We start from the raw sequence: 19175 nt of genomic DNA on the forward strand, positions 1-19175 counted from the left end.
GCCTGGACGTTCTAAAGTATGTTACCCCGATAGGATTGTGACTATTGTCTGTTGTCCTAATATTTTATGTAATTGTTACCAATAAACAAAAAAAACTCTTTATAGGTGAAAAACCTTAAGGGACTCGGTTTGCCATTTGATTTTATGAGGCATTTATAAATAGCAGTTTTTGAAAGTTAAACATGGCTCAATTACAAAAACTAAAATGAGTAAGTAATAAAATTTAATGAAATGGATCAGTGAATAAATATTTGAGCGGTAAAAATGACTGAACGTGCGGGCAGTAGTAAATCAGAATTAGGCAGTAAGAAATCTCATTATTAGCAATTGTATAAATAATGAAGTGGTAAAATAAAATAAGAAAACACTACATAGTTATAAGTTTAAATAAAAACCACTCGATTGCGTTTCAAATCCGCAACAATATTCAAAGCTATTTTATTATTAAACTCACAGTTTTTTATATTTAATTTAAAAAATTGTGAGTATATTTGGGATATTAAAATGTAAATATTCGTTTTTTTATTTGTATCGTATAAAATGGCTATAAGTAAGGTTTTGATTTCGGGTTCTACAATTTCTTCCTATAATTTGCCGAACTATTTATAGAACTGCTCGTTCCTTCATTTTAACTGCTCATTCGTTTATTGGACTGAACAATTATTTTAAGAATTGACATTCTGTGATAAAATAACCGATCAATTATTTTTTACCACCGTCCATGTTTTACTATCGCATTAATTAACCGATTGCCATTAAATCAAATAACGATCATAATAACCATTCGGAACATTACGGAGGTCACACACATGAAACAGTAGATACGCACAGGTGTCGTACCACGAGGCGGGCCCGTCGCGCGACGACAGCAGCGCGCTCAGCACCGGCGAGCCGCGCGTGCAGCTGCGCGCGCTGCTGCCGGGCCGCAACTACTCCGTGCTCGTCAGCGCCGTGTCGCGCGGCGTCTCCTCCGCGCCGCGCGCCGCCGCGCTGGCCACGCGGCCGCTGGCGCCCGTGCTGCTGCCCGCGCGCGCCGAGCCGCGCCGCCTGCGCCTGGCCTGGCGCTCCGACGTCACCTCGCGCCAGGACGCCTACGAGCTGCGCTACCGCCGCCGCCAGCCCGCGCCCGCCGCCGCCGACGCCGACTTCCGAACCGTGCGTCTCGCCTCCTCTAGCGCTAGCGATCGATCCCGCTCGGCCTCCGTACTCACCCGGCCCTCGCCCGCAGTTGGAGACGACGGAGACGAGCGCGACGCTGGAGGACCTGTTCCCGGGCGCCGTGTACGAGATCCAGGTGGCGGCCGTGAGCTACGGGCTGGTGAGCGAGCGGCACTCGCTGCTGAAGCCGGTGCGGCCGCTGCCGGCGCTGTGGCTGCGCGTGGAGCGCGTGACGTCCAACAGCGTGACGGTGGAGTGGGCGGGGCCGGCGCGGGCGGCGTCGGCGCTGGGCGGCTTCGTGCTGCGCTACCGCACGCGCGCCGACCCGCGCTGGCTGGCGCTCGACCCGCTGCCGCCCAGCGCCTCCTCCGCTGAGGTACGGATACACGATACTCTTTCATGAACAACACAAGAAAAAAACTAAAGTTTGGGTACACTACATTATTAGAAAATTTTATTCATACAACAATGTTTTGGTATCGAACATTTCGTTTGTTATCTATACATATAATAAAACGATAGGAAAGTCAAAACTGTACATTGAATATTTTTTTAAAAGAATACTTGGGGGGTGATCCATAATCGATTCTGAACCCAAATATGTAGTTTTTAGAATTTTTGTCTGTATGTATGTTTGTCCCGGATAAACTCAAAAAGTACTGTATGGATTTAAATCAAATTTTGCATGACTTTTACCTGGGGGCCGGTTCAACACATAGGCTATAATATTATCACGCTATCACCTAGGGGGGTTGAGCAATGAATGATTAATTAAACGAAATTGGAAATTCTATATTGCTCACGCAGACGAAGTCGCGGGCAACAGCTAGTAAATTATAAAATTAAACAGCGCTCGACGCTGTTCGTCCATGGATGGGTCGTGACGAGTTCTTCAGTGTTTCGAAAAGCACGATAGACTATAGGTCCCGGCTATGATTTGATCATCTTCGCAGTCGTTATGGGTAGTCAGAAAGCAGAAAGTTCAACAAGCAGTGTTATCAAGGGGTATTTAGTCGGGCAGACGATGACGCGGGCTCGTGTGTGCGCAGATCAGCAACATGACGCACGGCGAGCACTACATCATCCGGCTGGACACGCTGAGCGAGGACGCGGACGGCGACAGCGTCGAGAGCGACCACCCGCTGCACGAGGAGCACACCGTCCGTATGTAGCGACTCTGCACATTCTAACAATATTCTTTGCAACATTTCGATGTCAGTTTTATGCGCTTCAAATAAAAATCAAACAAGAAATTACCTATTAGTTTTATTTAGTTACATATGAAAGGAAGTACGGGCTACTATTTATTATAAATGTCGGCTTATTTTCAATTGAGTTACTAATATGTCTTATGTGCTATCCTTCTCCATGTGAGAGGAGGCTTGTGCCCAGCAGTGGGACGATAAAAAGGCAGTAACAGTACTAATATGTATATATATACAGCTAATTAGTGTTCCAACTTTAAATATTCAGATAAAGGTAGGCATTGACGATGCGTCCATCAATCCAAATAGTGTGGACACCTTCCAGATTTACACTTCATCCGCTGCCGACTATGAATGTGGAAAACGTGCGATACGCACTTCAGAAGCCGTTCCAACTTAAAAGGAAGTTGAAAGAATAAACGATTAAATGAAAAAAGTGCATTTTGTTTTACTCACCAATTTTTCAGTGTTTTACATAAACCGTCGGCTGAAAATATCACATTTAATTGCAATCGAGTAGCATAAAAAATAAGCTTTCAAATGAGGTATATCATATTGCTGTTCAAATTACTTTGCAATAAAGGTCCAGTTTTGATCGTCTCCTTTTTTTAATTCATGGCTTTTATATAGTCTAAGGAACGAAACGTCAGACGTACCATAGCGAGAATAGAGTAGAGTAGACAGACAGCGATAAGTAACGGTATGTCGCGATGCAGGGCCCAACCCGGTGAGCAACGTGGAGCAGCTGGTGGACACGCGCAACATGACGCTGGAGTGGCCCGTGCCGGGCGGGCGCGTGGAGTGGTACTCGCTGCGCTGGTGGCCCACCGAGGCGGGCGGCGCGGCCGGCGCGCGCAACCTGTCCGCGCCCGCCGCCGCGCGGACCGTCCGCGCGGCGCTGGCGGGGCTGGAGCCGGGCCGCGGCTACACGCTGGCCATCGCCGCGCACTCCTACAACCTCACCAGCGACCTGTTCACCATGGAGACCCGCACGCGTCAGTATCGCCGCACGAGGCCCTTCTGCTCCGAGAACGCCCCGATGCACTTTTCCAACTCGTATTGATTGTGTGGCAGGTCCTCTCATCCAGTCGGAGATGACGATCGTGAACCAGAAGGACAGCGGCGACGACAACGACACGCTCACCACCACGCTCGTGAGTCTCACTCTTGCTATGACACCACTTATTGCCGCCTTCGAGAACAACATTAAGAGCGGAGATGTCATAAATAAGCGGAAAATCCCCTCAAAAAGTAGCGTCGCCAAAATGCGGGTGTTCTAGGAACGAGGAACGTTACTAGTTATGCCTTCTTTAAAACCCGCTGATTGATTGTAAAACGAAAACTTCGACAGAACTCTCAATTCCAAGGTATCCGAATCCCTCATTAGTTCACTCGTAAATCGTTTTGGTCTCGTCCGCCGTCCATTTTTGAATTAGAAGATGGCGTCGGACCTACTTTATGGCATCTCCGCTCATTAATAATACAACTGAAGTTAAAACTTAATTCTTTTCTACTGCAATTAACTTTATATTAAATGGTTACAAGCAATCGGAAGCCGGGTTTGGATAAGGATCCCAAAAGTTAGTACAATGTATCCGGCCGAGCCTCCGCACTGTGTTGCATGAACTTAGCGATGCCGACGGCCCGGCGTGTACCTATCTTGTCGTACCCGCTTTGCATGACTTGCACGACTATGATTATGTCTTTTAGTTTTTATAACTTGGCGATGCTATGTAATTAAACTTTTTTTTAATTTTCAAGTGATCATAGCTATTTAGTGAAAAGAATTTTATTTAGCAGTCGTATAAGTGGTAAAAGATGTATTCGGTTCGGTGGCATCGCGCGTAACGACGTGTCGGTCCGCAGAAGGTGACGTTCACGCGCACCCCCGAGGCGGTGACGCGCTTCGACGCGTACCGCTTCCGCCTGGAGGGCGCGGGCTCGGCGCCCGAGCTGCGCGAGCTGCCGGCCGCCGCGCCGCAGACCGTGGAGTTCGCCGACCTGGTGCCGGGCCGCCTCTACAACGTCACCATGTGGACCGTCTCGCGCAACGTCACCTCGCACCCCATGCAGCGCCAGACCCGCCTCTGTCAGTATCACCCGACCGCACTACGTCCTATACGATCATTCAAACTTTACTATTTCATTATTCACTACATTCCCGACATCATACGAAATTGATATTTTAAATTAAAATCTCCACAAACAATCTAAGTAATTATTATATCCTTTATCAAACAACTTAAGTGTTATTTATTACTTTTAAAAAATTGTTATCAAAGAGTACACGAATTAATTAAAAATCAATCAGATCATATTCTACACGTCCGTCCTGGTCATCTGACCCAGGTGAACTATCAGGGGAACTTCATAAAATCCGGTGGACTCGTTTTATTGATAGGACTTTCACCTGCTTCCAGTCCAACCAGGTGCAGCTGAGTAGGTACCCAGAGTTTTACAAGAAGCGACTGCCTAACTGACCTTATCAACCCAGTAACCCGGACATGAGCTTAAAAAATATATAAAACTAGCCGTTTCCCGCGGTTTTACCCGCGCCCGGTGTATTTTTTGCTGCCCTGGTAAATGGTGAGCAGTAGCGTCTACACTTGGTATTGGTATACTCATATAAGTTATGCTACCCTGGTACATGGGCAGCAGTTGCATCGAAATTTCGTTATTGGTATGCTTATACTCCGGTGAATTATGCTGTCCTAGTACCTTTTGTGGTTCTGAGGCATTCCGTAAGTTGGTTTTTGTCTAATCACTCCCATCCCGGGAATCTTACTCGCAATTTTTCCTTATTTGCTCACCGTTTAGACCTACCCTGGACTACGACAAACATTTTAAAACCAAAATCAGCTCAATCGGCCCAGCCGTTCTCGAGTTTTAATCAGACTAACGAACAACAATTCATTTTAATTTATACATATAGATAGATAGATTGTGGTTGGGTTACAAGGTAAGGTACACCTATGTAAGATGGGGGCTATGTGGGGTCGCTGGTTGAGGAAAATGTATTATATCCCTTTAAATGTAAGTAATTCTTTCATCTGACAACTTTACTGATATTACTTATATACTTCTATTGTATATAGGCTGATAAAGTTATAAAATGCTACTGAAAGGTAAACTGCAAATCTATACAGTCCGAAAAGAGAAGAGAGTCGTTTAATAGCCAGGGAAGCCACACATGCAGAAATGAGTTAGCGCCATATATCTTTATCAGCGAATTTTATAATAGGCATACGTGCAGTTGTTAAATACGTGAATGTTCAGGTTATTGTCATGTTTGTATTTGTCATCGAAAATAAAATGTTATTTGTTTTATCTGTGTTTAATGTTAGATGTTTTTTTTTAAATTATAATGGCATGTGTGTGAAACATAACGGTTGTGTGTTTGCGCAGACCCGCGGCCGATCACGCAACTGAACGCGACGGAGATCGGCGCCCGCGACATCACGCTGGCGTGGGACCGGCCGGCCGGCGACTACACCGACTTCGAGGTGCAGTACCTCAACGGCACCGACCAGCTGCTCACGCTCACCACGGAGGAGCTCGGCATCACGGTCAGTGCGACACTTGTACCGGTAGTGCAGCGTGTGTAGCGCAGGTGACGCGCTGCACACGTGCACCGTGGCGGCGTGGGGGGCGAGCAGTAGTGTAGCGTGTGTTGCGCAGGTGGGGGCGTTGCGGCCGCACGCGCTGTACACGTTCACCGTGGTGGTGTGGGCGGGGCGCGGCGGCGCGCTGCGCACTAAGTCGGGCGCACACTCGGCGGCGGTGGCGACGCGCGAGGCGGCGCCGCCCGCGCCCGCGCGGTTCCGCGTGCTGGCGGCCGAGCCCGGCAGCGTCACGTTCGCCTGGGAGCTGGACGCCGCCGCCGCTAACGGCGTGCTGCGCCGCTTCCTGCTCGAGTACGCGCCGCAGAGTGACCCCGACCGCATCACTACCATCGAGTTTCCGCCGGACGGTAAGCTCCCTTCATTTTTTTTAAGGATTCCGTAGACAACCATAGGAACCATTATAGTTTTGCCATGTTTCTCTGTCCGTCCGACCGTCCAGTTAACTTTTAGTGCCTTTTAGTGCACTAGAAATCTGAAATTTGGTACCAATATATACATACAACGTATTTAAAAGAAATAAAAAATATAGGTACAATAAATAATTATATGTAGCCAATAACATTGTCAACCCATGCAAATGACATATATCATTCAAATATAGAAAAGATAGACTATGTTACCAGAGGTATAACACATACATCACTTTAAAAAAAAATGGTAAAAAAATCTAAAAAACACGCTTTTAATAAATCTAAAAATAATTTAGACAATTAGTTTGATGAAAGAGAGCGTGGAGGTTTATGTTCTCTTTTTGGACAAAACGTAGGTATACTTTTTCGTCAAACCCTTTCATTTGATACCCATGTCATGGGGGTGGATTTGTAACAGCCAGTGCGCCATCTTGGGGACCCGCCATATTGGATCTGTACTGACGATTCTTAGCTAGTCACGAATTGTCATTCATCACATAACTAACTTCAAAAAAAGCAAAGAAAGACAACTCGACTTGGGTTATGTGTCTACAAATATAAATCCGTTCATTCAAACATCTGCTTATGGTCGCGAGACCGATCGCATGATAGCAAAAAACATAAAAAAAACGTATTGTCAGCGGAACTCTTAGCGTGTGCAAAATTTCAACCTGATCCAAGACCGGGAAGTGGGTCAAATTAAGATTCGAAGATTTTCTTACATACATATACTCAGCGGCACCGAATCTGGCCCAGGCAGATTTGAGCCTTTATAACCATTATTTAAATGAAAAATCTGAATTTTTATTTTTAAATTGTTTAATTTACAAACAACGTAATTGTGAGGATTTTAATTAAGTTTCCTTGAGTTAGAAAAAAAGAGTCCTTTGGCGGAATAATCACCATTAACTTTTAAATTCAACTTTTTAAACTAAACATGAAAACATTCCGTGCAGCTGAGTGTAGTTACAAGTGAAGCTTATGTAAGCGTGTTAAATAATAAACTCAAAAGTAGAGCTTAATAAAGACTCTAGGAAAAATCGGCGGTTCTTCCTTTGAGGAGCGCTCCTGTTTCGCGTGTCCTCTTGCTCCACAGTGGCTACAACTACTTAGATGTTGCGGATTTGCAAGTCTTGGATGCATGACCATGCTACTGACACTTGAAGCACCGAGTCACAAAGGTGAAATCTCGTACCGAGCATGACGTCCATTAAACTTAGTTTCATATTTCAATAATCTGAACGAATCTTTTTCAAAGTAAAAATAATTACATATTAAATGCAATCAGTTCACGGAATCTAAAATACACTACCACCACCACCATAACCACTCGTAAGAGTTCTTAGCTAAATCAAATCTGCGTGAATTGATCGATTACGCAACGCTTGGCGCGTCGGCCGACCATCTTGTCATGACGAGTTTTTCCATGAAAGTCCCGGTTTTTAATTGAACACCTTTTTAAATCGTTACAAGTAGTCTGACGCTAAAAAGTTTTGCAATGGGGTATTACCTAATTAGGTACCTAATTGGGTCGATGAGGTTAGATAAATGCTCAGCTACGGAATCCTACACTGAGCGTAGCCCGACACTCTCTTGGCCGGCTTTTTTTTTGCTGAGTTCAAGCCATGTTATTAAATTACGTAATTGAATAAAATGAGTGTGTCTGAGTAGAGTATGAATGAAAGAGTGATGTAACGGTGTGGTGCGCAGCGCGGTCGGGGTCGGTGGGCGGGCTGGCGCCGGGCGCGGGCTACTGGTTCGGCGTGCGCGCGGAGACGGGCGCGGGCGCGGGCGCGGCGGCGCGGCTGAGCCGCCACCAGGACATCGGGCCGCCGCCGCGCCCGCCCGCGCACGCCACGCCGCACGAGCTGCGCCGCTCCTCCTCCACCGTGGCCGTGCGCTTCCGCGCCGACTACTTCTCGCCCGCCAACGGCAACGTGACGGCCTACACGCTGGTGCTGGCGGAGCGGCCGCGCAACGACACGCCGGCGCGCCTGCCCTCGTGGCGCGACGTGCACGCGCTGCCCGAGTGGCCGCCCTACCAGGTCACGGAGCCCTACTACCCCTTCCACTCGTCGCCCGTCGAGGAGTTCACCATCGGCTCGGAGCGCTGCGACGCGGGCGGCCGCATCTACTGCAACGGGCCGCTCAAGCCCGGCACCAAGTACTACGTCAAGCTGCGCGCCTTCACCGCGCCCGACAAGTTCACCGACACCGGCTACACCGTCGTCTACACAGGTACTCGCTATCTCTCACCTATACGTGCGCAGTCTACGCGACGACTGTATCACTCATCTACACTATATAATAAAGAGGAAATATTTTTTTATTTGTTTGTAAAGGCTTCGAAACTTCTTAACCAATTTGAAAAATTCCTGACTTTTGGGAAGCTAGAATATTCCCGAGACATGTATGATATCCTGAATATCCTACTGGGGATATTTATTTATTTATTCCCTTAATTCGGACAACTAGGGCCCATAGAATATACAATACCTACATAAATTAACATTACAACAATTATACACTAATACATATTTTTATTTTATTTATTTATTCCTTTAATTCAGGCAACTAGGGCCCATAGAAAATACAATACACAAATAACAATTAACATTAAAATAATTATAAACGAATACATACAAATTAAAAACAATCGTCAAGTCTATTTGTTGACACGAATAGGCGGTCTCGTGTTGCACTGCGTGTTGTCGCGTGGCCTCCCGCCGCGGAATCGCCGGAAAACGGCACCTTCGCGACTCTTAAGGTCCAGTTCGTCTTGACTCGTATATACTCCACGATCTCCTCGACCTTCGTGGAGTGATGTAAACGCGAAACATACAGCTGCGTCGTCGGTATTGCTGGGCGCAGCAGCATGTTCGGACCAGTCAACGCAGTTCCGCATTGATTTCGGCTAGATGGCTTCTTCTTTCTTCTCTCCACGTGGTCTGGTGACGTCGACGTGATCGAAAGTGACCGGGAGCAGCTTCCGCAAATCCTTTGCCACGAACGACCCGGACGACGTGCCAACGTCCGTGTCGGTTTCCTTTAACAGCCTTATAGTGTCTTGGAGACTCCTCTCTCCCTTTTCATCTTGCCTCCGGGTCGGCATTCGGTCTGCCATTTGCAGCGACTCGTACAACAGCTTCTTTGCGCTGCGTATCTCCTCCTCGGTGAAATTCGAGGTGCATATTTGGGTCACACTGACCTCATCCATGACGTCCAGCTGGTACTACAGGAACGCCAGGACCTCGTTCGCCACGAGTTCTTCCGCACACATGGTATCAGAATAAGCGGCGGTTGACGCCGCGCTCGGCACGACATTAAAATAATTTCTGCGAACAGTGCAAATGTCCACGAATGAACGCGATACACTCCAAAAGTAATAAAAATAAGAAAATCAATTAAAATCTAAGTTTAAGATATTGTCCCATTCGTCTACCCCAGCTGTGTTGAACTCTCCTAAGATCATAGAGGCTGGGACTCTTTCTCAGAGACGTCTATTAAGGCTGGCCCAAATGTGTTCCATTGGGTTAAGATCAGGTCTGTGTGCCAGCCATGACGAAACTTGTCTCTCGACCTCTACTACTCAGTCTCCGATCTCGCTGTATGGCAACGGGCATTGTAATGCTTTAATCGGACGTTGTTTCCAAAAAATGGTGCTCATGGTATGGCATGATGTTGATGTATCTTTGAGCGTTCACACTGCTCCTACCGAACTCAACAAGGTCCGTACGAGCCTCGTAAGACATACCTCCCCAAACCGTTATGGACCCTCCCTCGTAATCCACTGTTGTGGTTATGGAAGATCTTTCGTTTTGGTGCTGATAAACTCACTGACGTCCGCCTAGACCTACAAGACTATTCAACTATTCTGTTCTTATTTAAAGCGGTACGTCCTTCCATTCTCCCATAGTGCAATTAGCATATTCTCTCGCAAATAAAAGTTTAGCTTTACGGTGCTCGAACAGCTCTCAGCTTATTTTCTGCCAGTCTTCTTCTTATGTTGCGTTCACTCTATCTGACATTTCTCACATCAAAAAGCCGTGTTCGGGCTACAGTAAGTGCGCAAAACATTTCTTGTGTCTGACCAGGAAGCGGTCGTATCGGGCCGAACTGATCGATTACGGCCTTGGCCTGGTCCCCGGGTATATGAACCAGTCTCCTTTAAATCTCATGTTGTGAATTGACAGTACCCAGCATCGTTTTTCAGAGTTAGATACAGCTTGCAGTCACTGTAAATTTAATTTAAACTACATATGTATTGACCCACTCTCACTAAAAGGAACAAGATTTGTATATTCGGAAACACAATGGCAACAATGCTTCGGTGACAAAATAGTATGCATCAAAATAAAGGTATAAGTTTTTCATCTATTGCTATAGTGCCTGCTTAACAAAAAAACAAAACAGTGCATTAGCCATAGTTAAACAAACAGGGTGACGAAATATTAAGGTGGGCTGTTAATTGTGCCCATTAGTGCAGACTATCCCGGGTAACGTAGTAGGCCATATTCTATAGGAAAAACAACTACATAGCTAATAGTTAATGACTACATACACTCACAGATACTTTTATTTGTCAACTAAAGTTAACGGGATGTTTAAAATAACAGTTCAGGCAACAATCATGATGTCGCGTCACTTGTCACCGCGAATGAACATTGAAGAATTGCTATACCCGAGTAATTTGAGTCTCCCGGTACCGCCTTAGTACTAGTAACACCGAGTTATTCCCTGTTCCAGTCTGCAGCATTTTTTGCGGCAAGGGACATCCCTCTTCACATGATTAGCATTAATGCACTGCCTTGGAGTTATCGCGTGAATATAATGTGTAGGTCGATAAAAGTCAGTGGTATCACATATGGGCGGGCGAGTGGTTGTGTGCAGTGCGCTCGCTGTCGCGGCGGCCTCGGGCGCGGCTGCAGCGCGGGCTGGTCACTACACGTTGGCAGTAGCATAGGTGACGAGTTGACGGTCGTCGGCAACGCCACCACTTGCTTCATACTACACCTTCATCTTTCACCACATACCTACAAATAATTTATTTTGCAAGCTATAGGTTGTTCACATTTTGATACTTACTCACTGATTGTACAATTTGAAAAATATTATTCAAAAAGAAAATTAGTCCCATAAGAAATGGACATCTTTGTTTCATAACTATAGGTTTGAAAATGATATTTGCTATCATTGAATGGTGTTCACAACAGATAATCTAAGCCTGATAATATAATGAATGTGAAAACTATTCAACTGCACTCCATTTGATTAGGCACTTAATAAAGATAAACAATCTTGATATTACTTTTAGACTATATTACTTTTAGACCAAAAAATTTAGTGTGAAGTTACATAATTCACAACAATCTGAACATTGGTGATATTGATTAAAATATAATAATAAATTTCCTGTGGTGTAAACGTTTCCCGTGGGCACCACACATGTTTCTTATATTCGTACCCAAATGTTCATTTGACATGAATATACAGGCTAGCCCTCGGAAGTATGGATCGTTTCAGTAATATCAGAGATCATTTACCAAATTAAGTTATGACCGGCACAAGGAAGTGAATTAGCTCTTTTTGATATAAAGTAAAATCGTGAGTAGAGTCTGGACATAACCTCGTGTGTGCCGCAGAGGTGGACAACACGGCGTGGATCGTGGGCGCGTGCGTGGGGTGCGCGGCGCTGGCGGGCGGCGCGGGGGCGCTGGCGGCCCTGCGCCGCCGCCGAGCCCGGCCTGCTGCCCCCGCCGCCCCGCCGCGCGCCACGCAGCGCCCCGTGCGCGTCGCCGACTTCATCGACCACTACCGCCTCATGTCCGCCGACTCCGACTTCCGGTGCGTATCGACGTCTGGCCCTCCACTCACATATTCATTTTACTCTGCCTATCAATACATAATTATTAATTTTGTTGTTATACATCATCATTTGACTAATAATTTTGCAACACCTTTTTCTAATTGCAAAAATAAAATGGAAATATGAGAAAGTTTAAGTGTTCATACATCCAGAAATATCAATAATGAAATACTTTTATCGTCGATTTGAACGCTTTGCAGGTTCAGCGAGGAGTTCGAGGAGCTGAAGCACGTGGGGCGCGAGCAGCCGTGCACGGCGGCCGACCTGCCCGTGAACCGGCCCAAGAACCGGTTCACCAACATCCTGCCGTACGACCACTCGCGCTACAAGCTGCAGCCCGTCGACGACGAGGAGGGCTCCGACTACATCAACGCCAACTTCGTGCCGGGGCACAACTCGCCGCGCGAGTTCATCGTCACGCAGGGCCCGCTGCACTGCACACGCGACGACTTCTGGCGCATGTGCTGGGAGTCGGGCTCGCGCGCCATCGTCATGCTCACGCGCTGCGTCGAGAAGGGCCGCGAGAAGTGCGACCGCTACTGGCCCTACGACACGCGGCCCGTCTACTACGGCGACATCGCCGTCACGGCGCTCAACGAGTCGCGCTACCCCGACTGGACCGTGACGGAGCTGATGCTGTCGCGCGGCGCCGAGCAGCGCGTGCTCAAGCACTTCCACTTCACCACGTGGCCCGACTTCGGCGTGCCCGAGCCGCCCACGGCGCTGGCCCGCTTCGTGCGAGCCTTCCGCGAGCGCTGCCCGCCCGACGCGCGGCCCGTGGTGGTGCACTGCAGCGCCGGCGTGGGCCGCTCCGGCACCTTCATCACGCTGGACACGGCGCTGCAGCAGCTGGCGGCGCACGCCGAGTACCTGGACGTGTTCGGCATGGTGCACGCCATGCGGCGCGAGCGCGTCTGGATGGTGCAGACGGAGCAGCAGTACATCTGCATCCACCAGTGCCTCGTGGCCGTGCTGGAGGGGCAGGACCTGGCCGCGCCGCCGCACAACAACCACAACCACCACCTCAACGCCGCCTTCGAAGGTAAACGCGCTCCCACCGTCCCACCGCCCCACGCGTCACTCGACCTCACGCACTCTTCTCGATCTTATTCCACATATCCCCCTACATTGTCTGTGTTACACCTGCACTACCATATAATTTCTTTATGTGGTTTTTCTCCTATCCTATTTCAATGTCATTTTTAGTTTTATAATGGTGTTGCTGGTTAAAATATGAGTGTGAACGCTAGGTGGAGGGTAGCTGCGGACGAGCGGCGCGACGCGGCGGCACGTGAGCGTGTGTGTGTGCATGCGAGTGTGTGTCGCGGTGTGTGTGTGCGTATAGTGACGCAGGGTTTCTGTTGCAGACGACGAGGGCATCGCGGAGTCGGGCATGTGAGGCGGCCGCCGGGACAGCTGCCGGAACAGCCGCCGGGATAGCTGCCGGGACAGTCACGCACACTGTACTTAACTGTTTTATTTTCTCGATGAGATCGTTTGTATACAGTAGTGTTAAGTTTTTTACTAAAATATTTTTATAAAAATGTACATGAATTAAATGGACCAATCGTTAAATCGTAAACTAGATTAAGAATAAATAATTTGTTATTTTTTTACTTTTACTTTAGCAATATAATGAGTCGACAGTTATGTCACATAGAGTGAGCGCATTAGGCACTGTAGTGCCGCAATTGAAGACACTTTATTTATTACCGTATTTTGATATCCATGTTAATAGAGTTTAAATAAGAATTTTATATTCACACAATTATTGCTGTGAATATCAATTATTATCTCATGAATCTCAATTTGTACTTAACTGTATTTTAAAAGTATTTTCCTCGTGCTCAATTTAATAAAGGTATAGTTACAAAAAAAAACTATATATCTTCAAAGGTAGAATAAGTATTGTATAGAGAAGTGTCGGTGAGCTGGTTACTACAAGAGAAGACAACACAAGCAAGGCTCCCGCGGGAGACAGCGCCGCGTGCTGCGTACGCCACGGCAACGCAGACAGTTTATCTGATGTAGCTATTTTTTATATTAACAAAATCTTATTTTAAATATTAAAGTCAACATTCCCCGTACCTACTATAAAAGTAATGAAAATGATTTTTATGTTGTACAATGCGAGTGTTATGCATTATAAATGCGACGAATTTTCTGATGTTACATCAACTAATCCAATTCGATGTTGTGCAATTTTTAATAATAAAAACAGACTATTTTTCCTATCTCTTTTTTATTGCTTTCATATGCAAGCTCCAAAAATGTGCAAGCTAAATGGGCGAAGATATCATTGTGGAAATGAGCAATGTAGATACATGGATTTTTTATAAAAATCGAATCGCAATAGCAGGAGCCCGATTCAGCTAAGTTAATAATGTCAAAATTGAATCGCATATACAACATGTACCGTAATTACCTTCAAACACCCCAATTAGAATATTATGTTATAATCATAATACATACACTGAATTTTTAATTTAACATGTAGGTATATGTTACAGCCAAATTAATAAGTCTACATATTATATACATTATCTAGCTAGATATTATTTATAATATCTAGGTACGGTGGACCGCACGTCAGTGGTAACTGTCATGCACCTTAACTCGATAGTAATAAGTACGATTTTCCTATAAAACTGTTACCACTGACCTGAAGTTGACTGTACTCAATTTGGATAAAGTGATAATTGACACAGAATAATCACATAACTAGCAATTTTATATAATATCTCCATAGATTTGTATAATGTAATAAAAGAAGTAGGTAAAGATTATAATTTCATGTTAACTAAAGTGTCTGGTAGCTGACCTTAATATAATTCGAAAATGGCTAGTTAGCCCAGTGCAGGTGCACGCCATAATAGTAGCGAAACAAAAGTCCCCTCTTTGAGGTGTGGCTCGGGCCACTATACCAACGGCCCGGAGGACACGGAGAAGGTGAACCACACAGTCCCAATTCTCCTAATTTTACTTAAGCGACGACATACGATTCACATTCGACTGAGATCCAATCCCGACTCAATTACGATTGAAGCGTATGTGGCATTCCGCTATTTTTTCTTTGAAATAAACGTTTTTATCCTTTTCTGTCATTTAATAATGAATCATTTTGTCTGCAAATGATTTACGATTGCAATATGATTGTAGAGCAAACTATAATACCGTATAGACCAAAATCACTAAAATGGCAGACCAATCGAATGTCGTTGGAATAAATACGATTGGTCTTATATTAGTAGCAGAATGCCCGATATGGTTAAAACTGCTATTGCGATTCAATTTTGACATTATAAACTCAGAAGAATCGGGCCCCAGGTGTGCCCTGCCTGGGAAGGGCACCGCCGCCGTGTCCTCGCCGAGGCAATAGGCCGCGCAACCTCTCGCACCCGGCCCTGGTTCAAGCCATGGTCCCGGGTCCGGGGTGAGAGGTAATGGGATGTCGTCGTCTCCTGCAGACACTAGAGAAAGTTCACACTTTCATCCCAGCTGCTGCCATGGACGTGGAAGACACCACGGGCGCCGATTGTCGAGTGACATCTCCCGGCCATCTAAGGCGTGGGTCATCAGTGAGGTGAGTTTCGGGTGGCTCATCGTCCTTCCGTCTCTCGCTGAATCTCTTCGACACGAGACCGTTACGGCAGTCCGCGTTGTTCCACGCGCTCCTCGAAGAGATTCAGCAAACCCCAGTGGGTTTAAGTCACAAGTCACTAACAGTCTGACACTGCTAAACCACAGCGGGAAAAAAAAGTCAGTAGTAATTAGTCGCAGTAAGTTGGTTATACCATATTTCACTTTCTTATGAATAGCTTGAAAACGATTGTAAATAATTGTATTTTTTTAAAGAGTTTAATTATGGCGTTTTATGCGGGTTCTTCTTCACAAAACCGACTCTTTTGGCGCATCCACACATGCCCGGCGGCACGGCCGCCGGCCGTGCCGACGTTTGCCGCATCTCAGCCGCGACACGCGCGGATTTTGGTTGCCGGCGGCAGTTTGCTTGCGGCTTCGATACGGAGTGGTAGTGTTGTCGTATAATTTCATAGAAGTAAATAACGAAATGACAAAATTTAACTGGGATGATAGTGCAGTACTTTTATTAATTAGAAAAGTATCAAGAAAATGAACCATTGTGGAACCTCACTAGAGATCCTTAGAAAAGTGTTAAATTTCGAACGAATATTTCTTCAGTTTATGTCATCCTTTCTAATATCTTCAAGTATCAGGGACACATTAGGCCTATTTCGTAGACTTGGTCTGACCCAATAATATCTTCGTTTGATTTTCCAGTTCTTTTTACGAATAATAACATACAACACTACACTTGCGATACGCGCAACTATATCATAGTCCAACATCTTTCAATCCTACGTACACGACTAACTTCGACGAAAGTCACAACACTACTGCGAAAATTGCAACCGCATTTGCAGGAAGCCGGCAACCGCCGGTAAAGCCGGCGGCCTGCATTCAGCAGCAAGGCGGTCTGAAACCCGGCGGCATGTGTGGATGCGCCATTTGAAACCCTGCAACTAGTTTGACGTTTCCAAAGAACTTTCAGACGGCTATTTGAAATAAAAAATAATCACTTTGAGTTTGTGTTTTTTTTTTAAAGGTATCACCCATGTATCACCCTACTGAAATGACTCCTCCCAGTTGGTTGATTTTATGTTGTTGTTATATGACGATTAATGACGAACAAATTAATTCATCATCCACCGAGCCTTTTTCCCAACTATGTCGGGTTCCATTTTATGCGCCACTGCAGATTGTAAGCATGCACGTTTTTTTCGTAGGTATTTCCAGTTAAAGTCAATGACAAAAGCTAAGGCCTCATTTACGGCCGCAAAAAACTAATTCAAACAAACGCGTCTAAAATCGCTTCTCCGTAAACACACTCTTACAACGCCATATACTTGAATTCAGTGCGGGCCGCGCTTATTGGGATTACAAAAGAAACAAATCGGTTCGTTAGTTTCGGAGCCTCTACTAGAGGCTTTTTTAAGTCTAAGGGACAAAAAAAAAATAGATTTATATGGCAGTAATTTTCATAAACCCGAACGCACATTTAGTGAACGTATCAAAATTATTGCTATTGTAATGTTGGTTAAACCCTACTTCCGTTTCGTACTAAATTGCTTACTAATTATTATTTTTCAGCATTATACGTAGTCATAGTAATCTTTTTGAAAGTAATAAATATTTCGATATTTTATTAAATACGTACACAAATGTATGCTAAAAAATTATCCTGTAGTGTTTAAAAACCAACTCAATTGTCTTATGAAGCAAGTTAGGCATAGCAATTATCTGTCATATTGTGTGTGTGAGTGAGTAAGAGTTATTCAGTATTCTATTCAGTTGTATGTGTGCAAAAGAACACGCTTGTCGTGTTGCGGTACGTGTGCTTTCTACGAAATTGACTTTCATCGCCTCGTAAGTTTGTGGATTTCATTTATTATTGTGTATTTAGTGTTCACATTATTCTGAATAAAGTTGTGTAAGTGTGTAAGTCTTTTTGACTGAGCAGGAAATACGCCAAGATCAACTAAGATCATTCGATCGGATCGTGTCGATGCGTCACCTTTGTGAGCCATTTTATTCAAGTTCCACATTATTGTAGCTGTAGAATGAGATACATCTCGCATGTTCTATCGTGACCTCACGCGAGGTCGGTAGTAATGTCAAAATGCAAGCGGTAATTGTTGTCGAGGTAAAGTGCATTCTAACCTAGTCGCCTTGAATTGTATCCATGGGCTGCGTTAGCGAGCCATGGGCCCACGGCCGCCCGAGCGGCGTCGGATCGCGTCCCCGTCTAGCCTAAGTACTACGAAATTGATTACTTCTCGCGGCTCTTTTATTTACATTAATGTACTTTTAACGTTATTAGTTTTTTTTATGATACATTTTTATCTCAATTAATTGCATACAAAAAATCAAGCCTAACCAAATTTTAAAATTCACAATTGTAGGTAGCATATTATTAAAAGTAAGAAAACACCTTTGAATATTATGATATCAATTGTTTGGTTTTAAAAGATCTTTGTTTGATAAGACTGCCAAAATTATGAAATACTCTTGCAATAATTCTATGATTTAATAACTCCTTGTAGACAAAGCACAACAAAGACGTTAGATATTAATATACTTTTAATTAAAATAAAGGTAAAAAAAAATTGCAAGCAATTTTTACAACATGTAGATGTTGTGAACCTAAGTCTTTATAAACAACAGTAAATTAAAAACATGTTTTTTTTGTTAAAAATAGTTTTTTTTTTCTGAACAGACAAAAGCTTTTTTCTGTAGGGTTCTGTACCCATAAATGGGACCCTGTTACTATACTGTTACCCAAGGTGGTGTTTCATATAATGAACTAATATTATAAAGCAAAAGAGTTTGCTTCATTGCGCTAACATCAGCAAATCGGATATCAGCAGGTCAGATTTGAAAAATTCTTTCATTGTTATACATATAGCCTATTTATGGAAGAAGGCCATGTTGCTTTTTATCTGGGTCCGGAAATTAGTTCCCATGGGACATGCGAGAAGGCTGGCAGAAGTTAAGATACTGAGACATTGTAACATTACAGAGGTGATGTATTTCTGTTAGTATTTGACAACAAATTTTTAAAACTATAATGAAGCTAAGTATTTTGGGAATCCCATACCCCGTATGGCAATATTTGTGGTTGCTCAGGTAACTGGCTTGAGGAGGTCAGAGAGGCTCTTTGTTAAACACTAGTACTCGCCTGCATCCGGTTAGACTGGATGTTGACTCCAACATAGTTGGGAAAAGGCTAAGAACATTATGGGTTGCCATATCTATAACTAAACTGAATTTTGGGTTTGTTTAATGGAAAAGAGTACGGAACCCTTCATGTCTGACTTTTTCTGTTAGTATTGAC

At 44.9% G+C, this 19175-nt stretch overlaps 1 protein-coding gene and 1 long non-coding RNA gene across 3 annotated transcripts in view; one reads left to right on the forward strand and one right to left on the reverse strand.

Moving 5' to 3' along the window:
* LOC110379041 (tyrosine-protein phosphatase 10D-like) overlaps positions 1–13878 on the forward strand; it is a 39142-nt gene extending 25264 nt beyond the window's left edge. The window contains exons 9-20 of one of the 2 annotated variants that reach the window (XM_064036611.1): positions 832–1155; positions 1229–1534; positions 2208–2322; positions 3080–3358; positions 3438–3517; positions 4230–4452; positions 5769–5929; positions 6042–6333; positions 8107–8634; positions 12039–12240; positions 12463–13304; positions 13513–13561. In XM_064036611.1, coding sequence (XP_063892681.1) covers positions 832–1155; positions 1229–1534; positions 2208–2322; positions 3080–3358; positions 3438–3517; positions 4230–4452; positions 5769–5929; positions 6042–6333; positions 8107–8634; positions 12039–12240; positions 12463–13304; positions 13513–13523 — 3363 coding nt within the window. In that variant the 3' untranslated portion in view covers positions 13524–13561. Of the gene's footprint in view, positions 1–831; positions 1156–1228; positions 1535–2207; positions 2323–3079; positions 3359–3437; positions 3518–4229; positions 4453–5768; positions 5930–6041; positions 6334–8106; positions 8635–12038; positions 12241–12462; positions 13305–13512; positions 13562–13629 lie in introns of those variants that run through there. The other variant, XM_049841061.2, reaches the window with a different exon arrangement.
* LOC135117395 (uncharacterized) lies at positions 8838–12158 on the reverse strand. Its single transcript, XR_010276874.1, has 2 exons — positions 12023–12158; positions 8838–11429 (listed from the first exon to the last, which is right to left on the reverse strand). It is a non-coding gene; the product is annotated as an uncharacterized LOC135117395 (long non-coding RNA).
* Positions 13879–19175: the final 5297 nt, after the last annotated feature.

Source organism: Helicoverpa armigera, chromosome 10, assembly GCF_030705265.1.
Source record: "Helicoverpa armigera isolate CAAS_96S chromosome 10, ASM3070526v1, whole genome shotgun sequence".
Taxonomy (NCBI): domain Eukaryota; kingdom Metazoa; phylum Arthropoda; class Insecta; order Lepidoptera; family Noctuidae; genus Helicoverpa; species Helicoverpa armigera.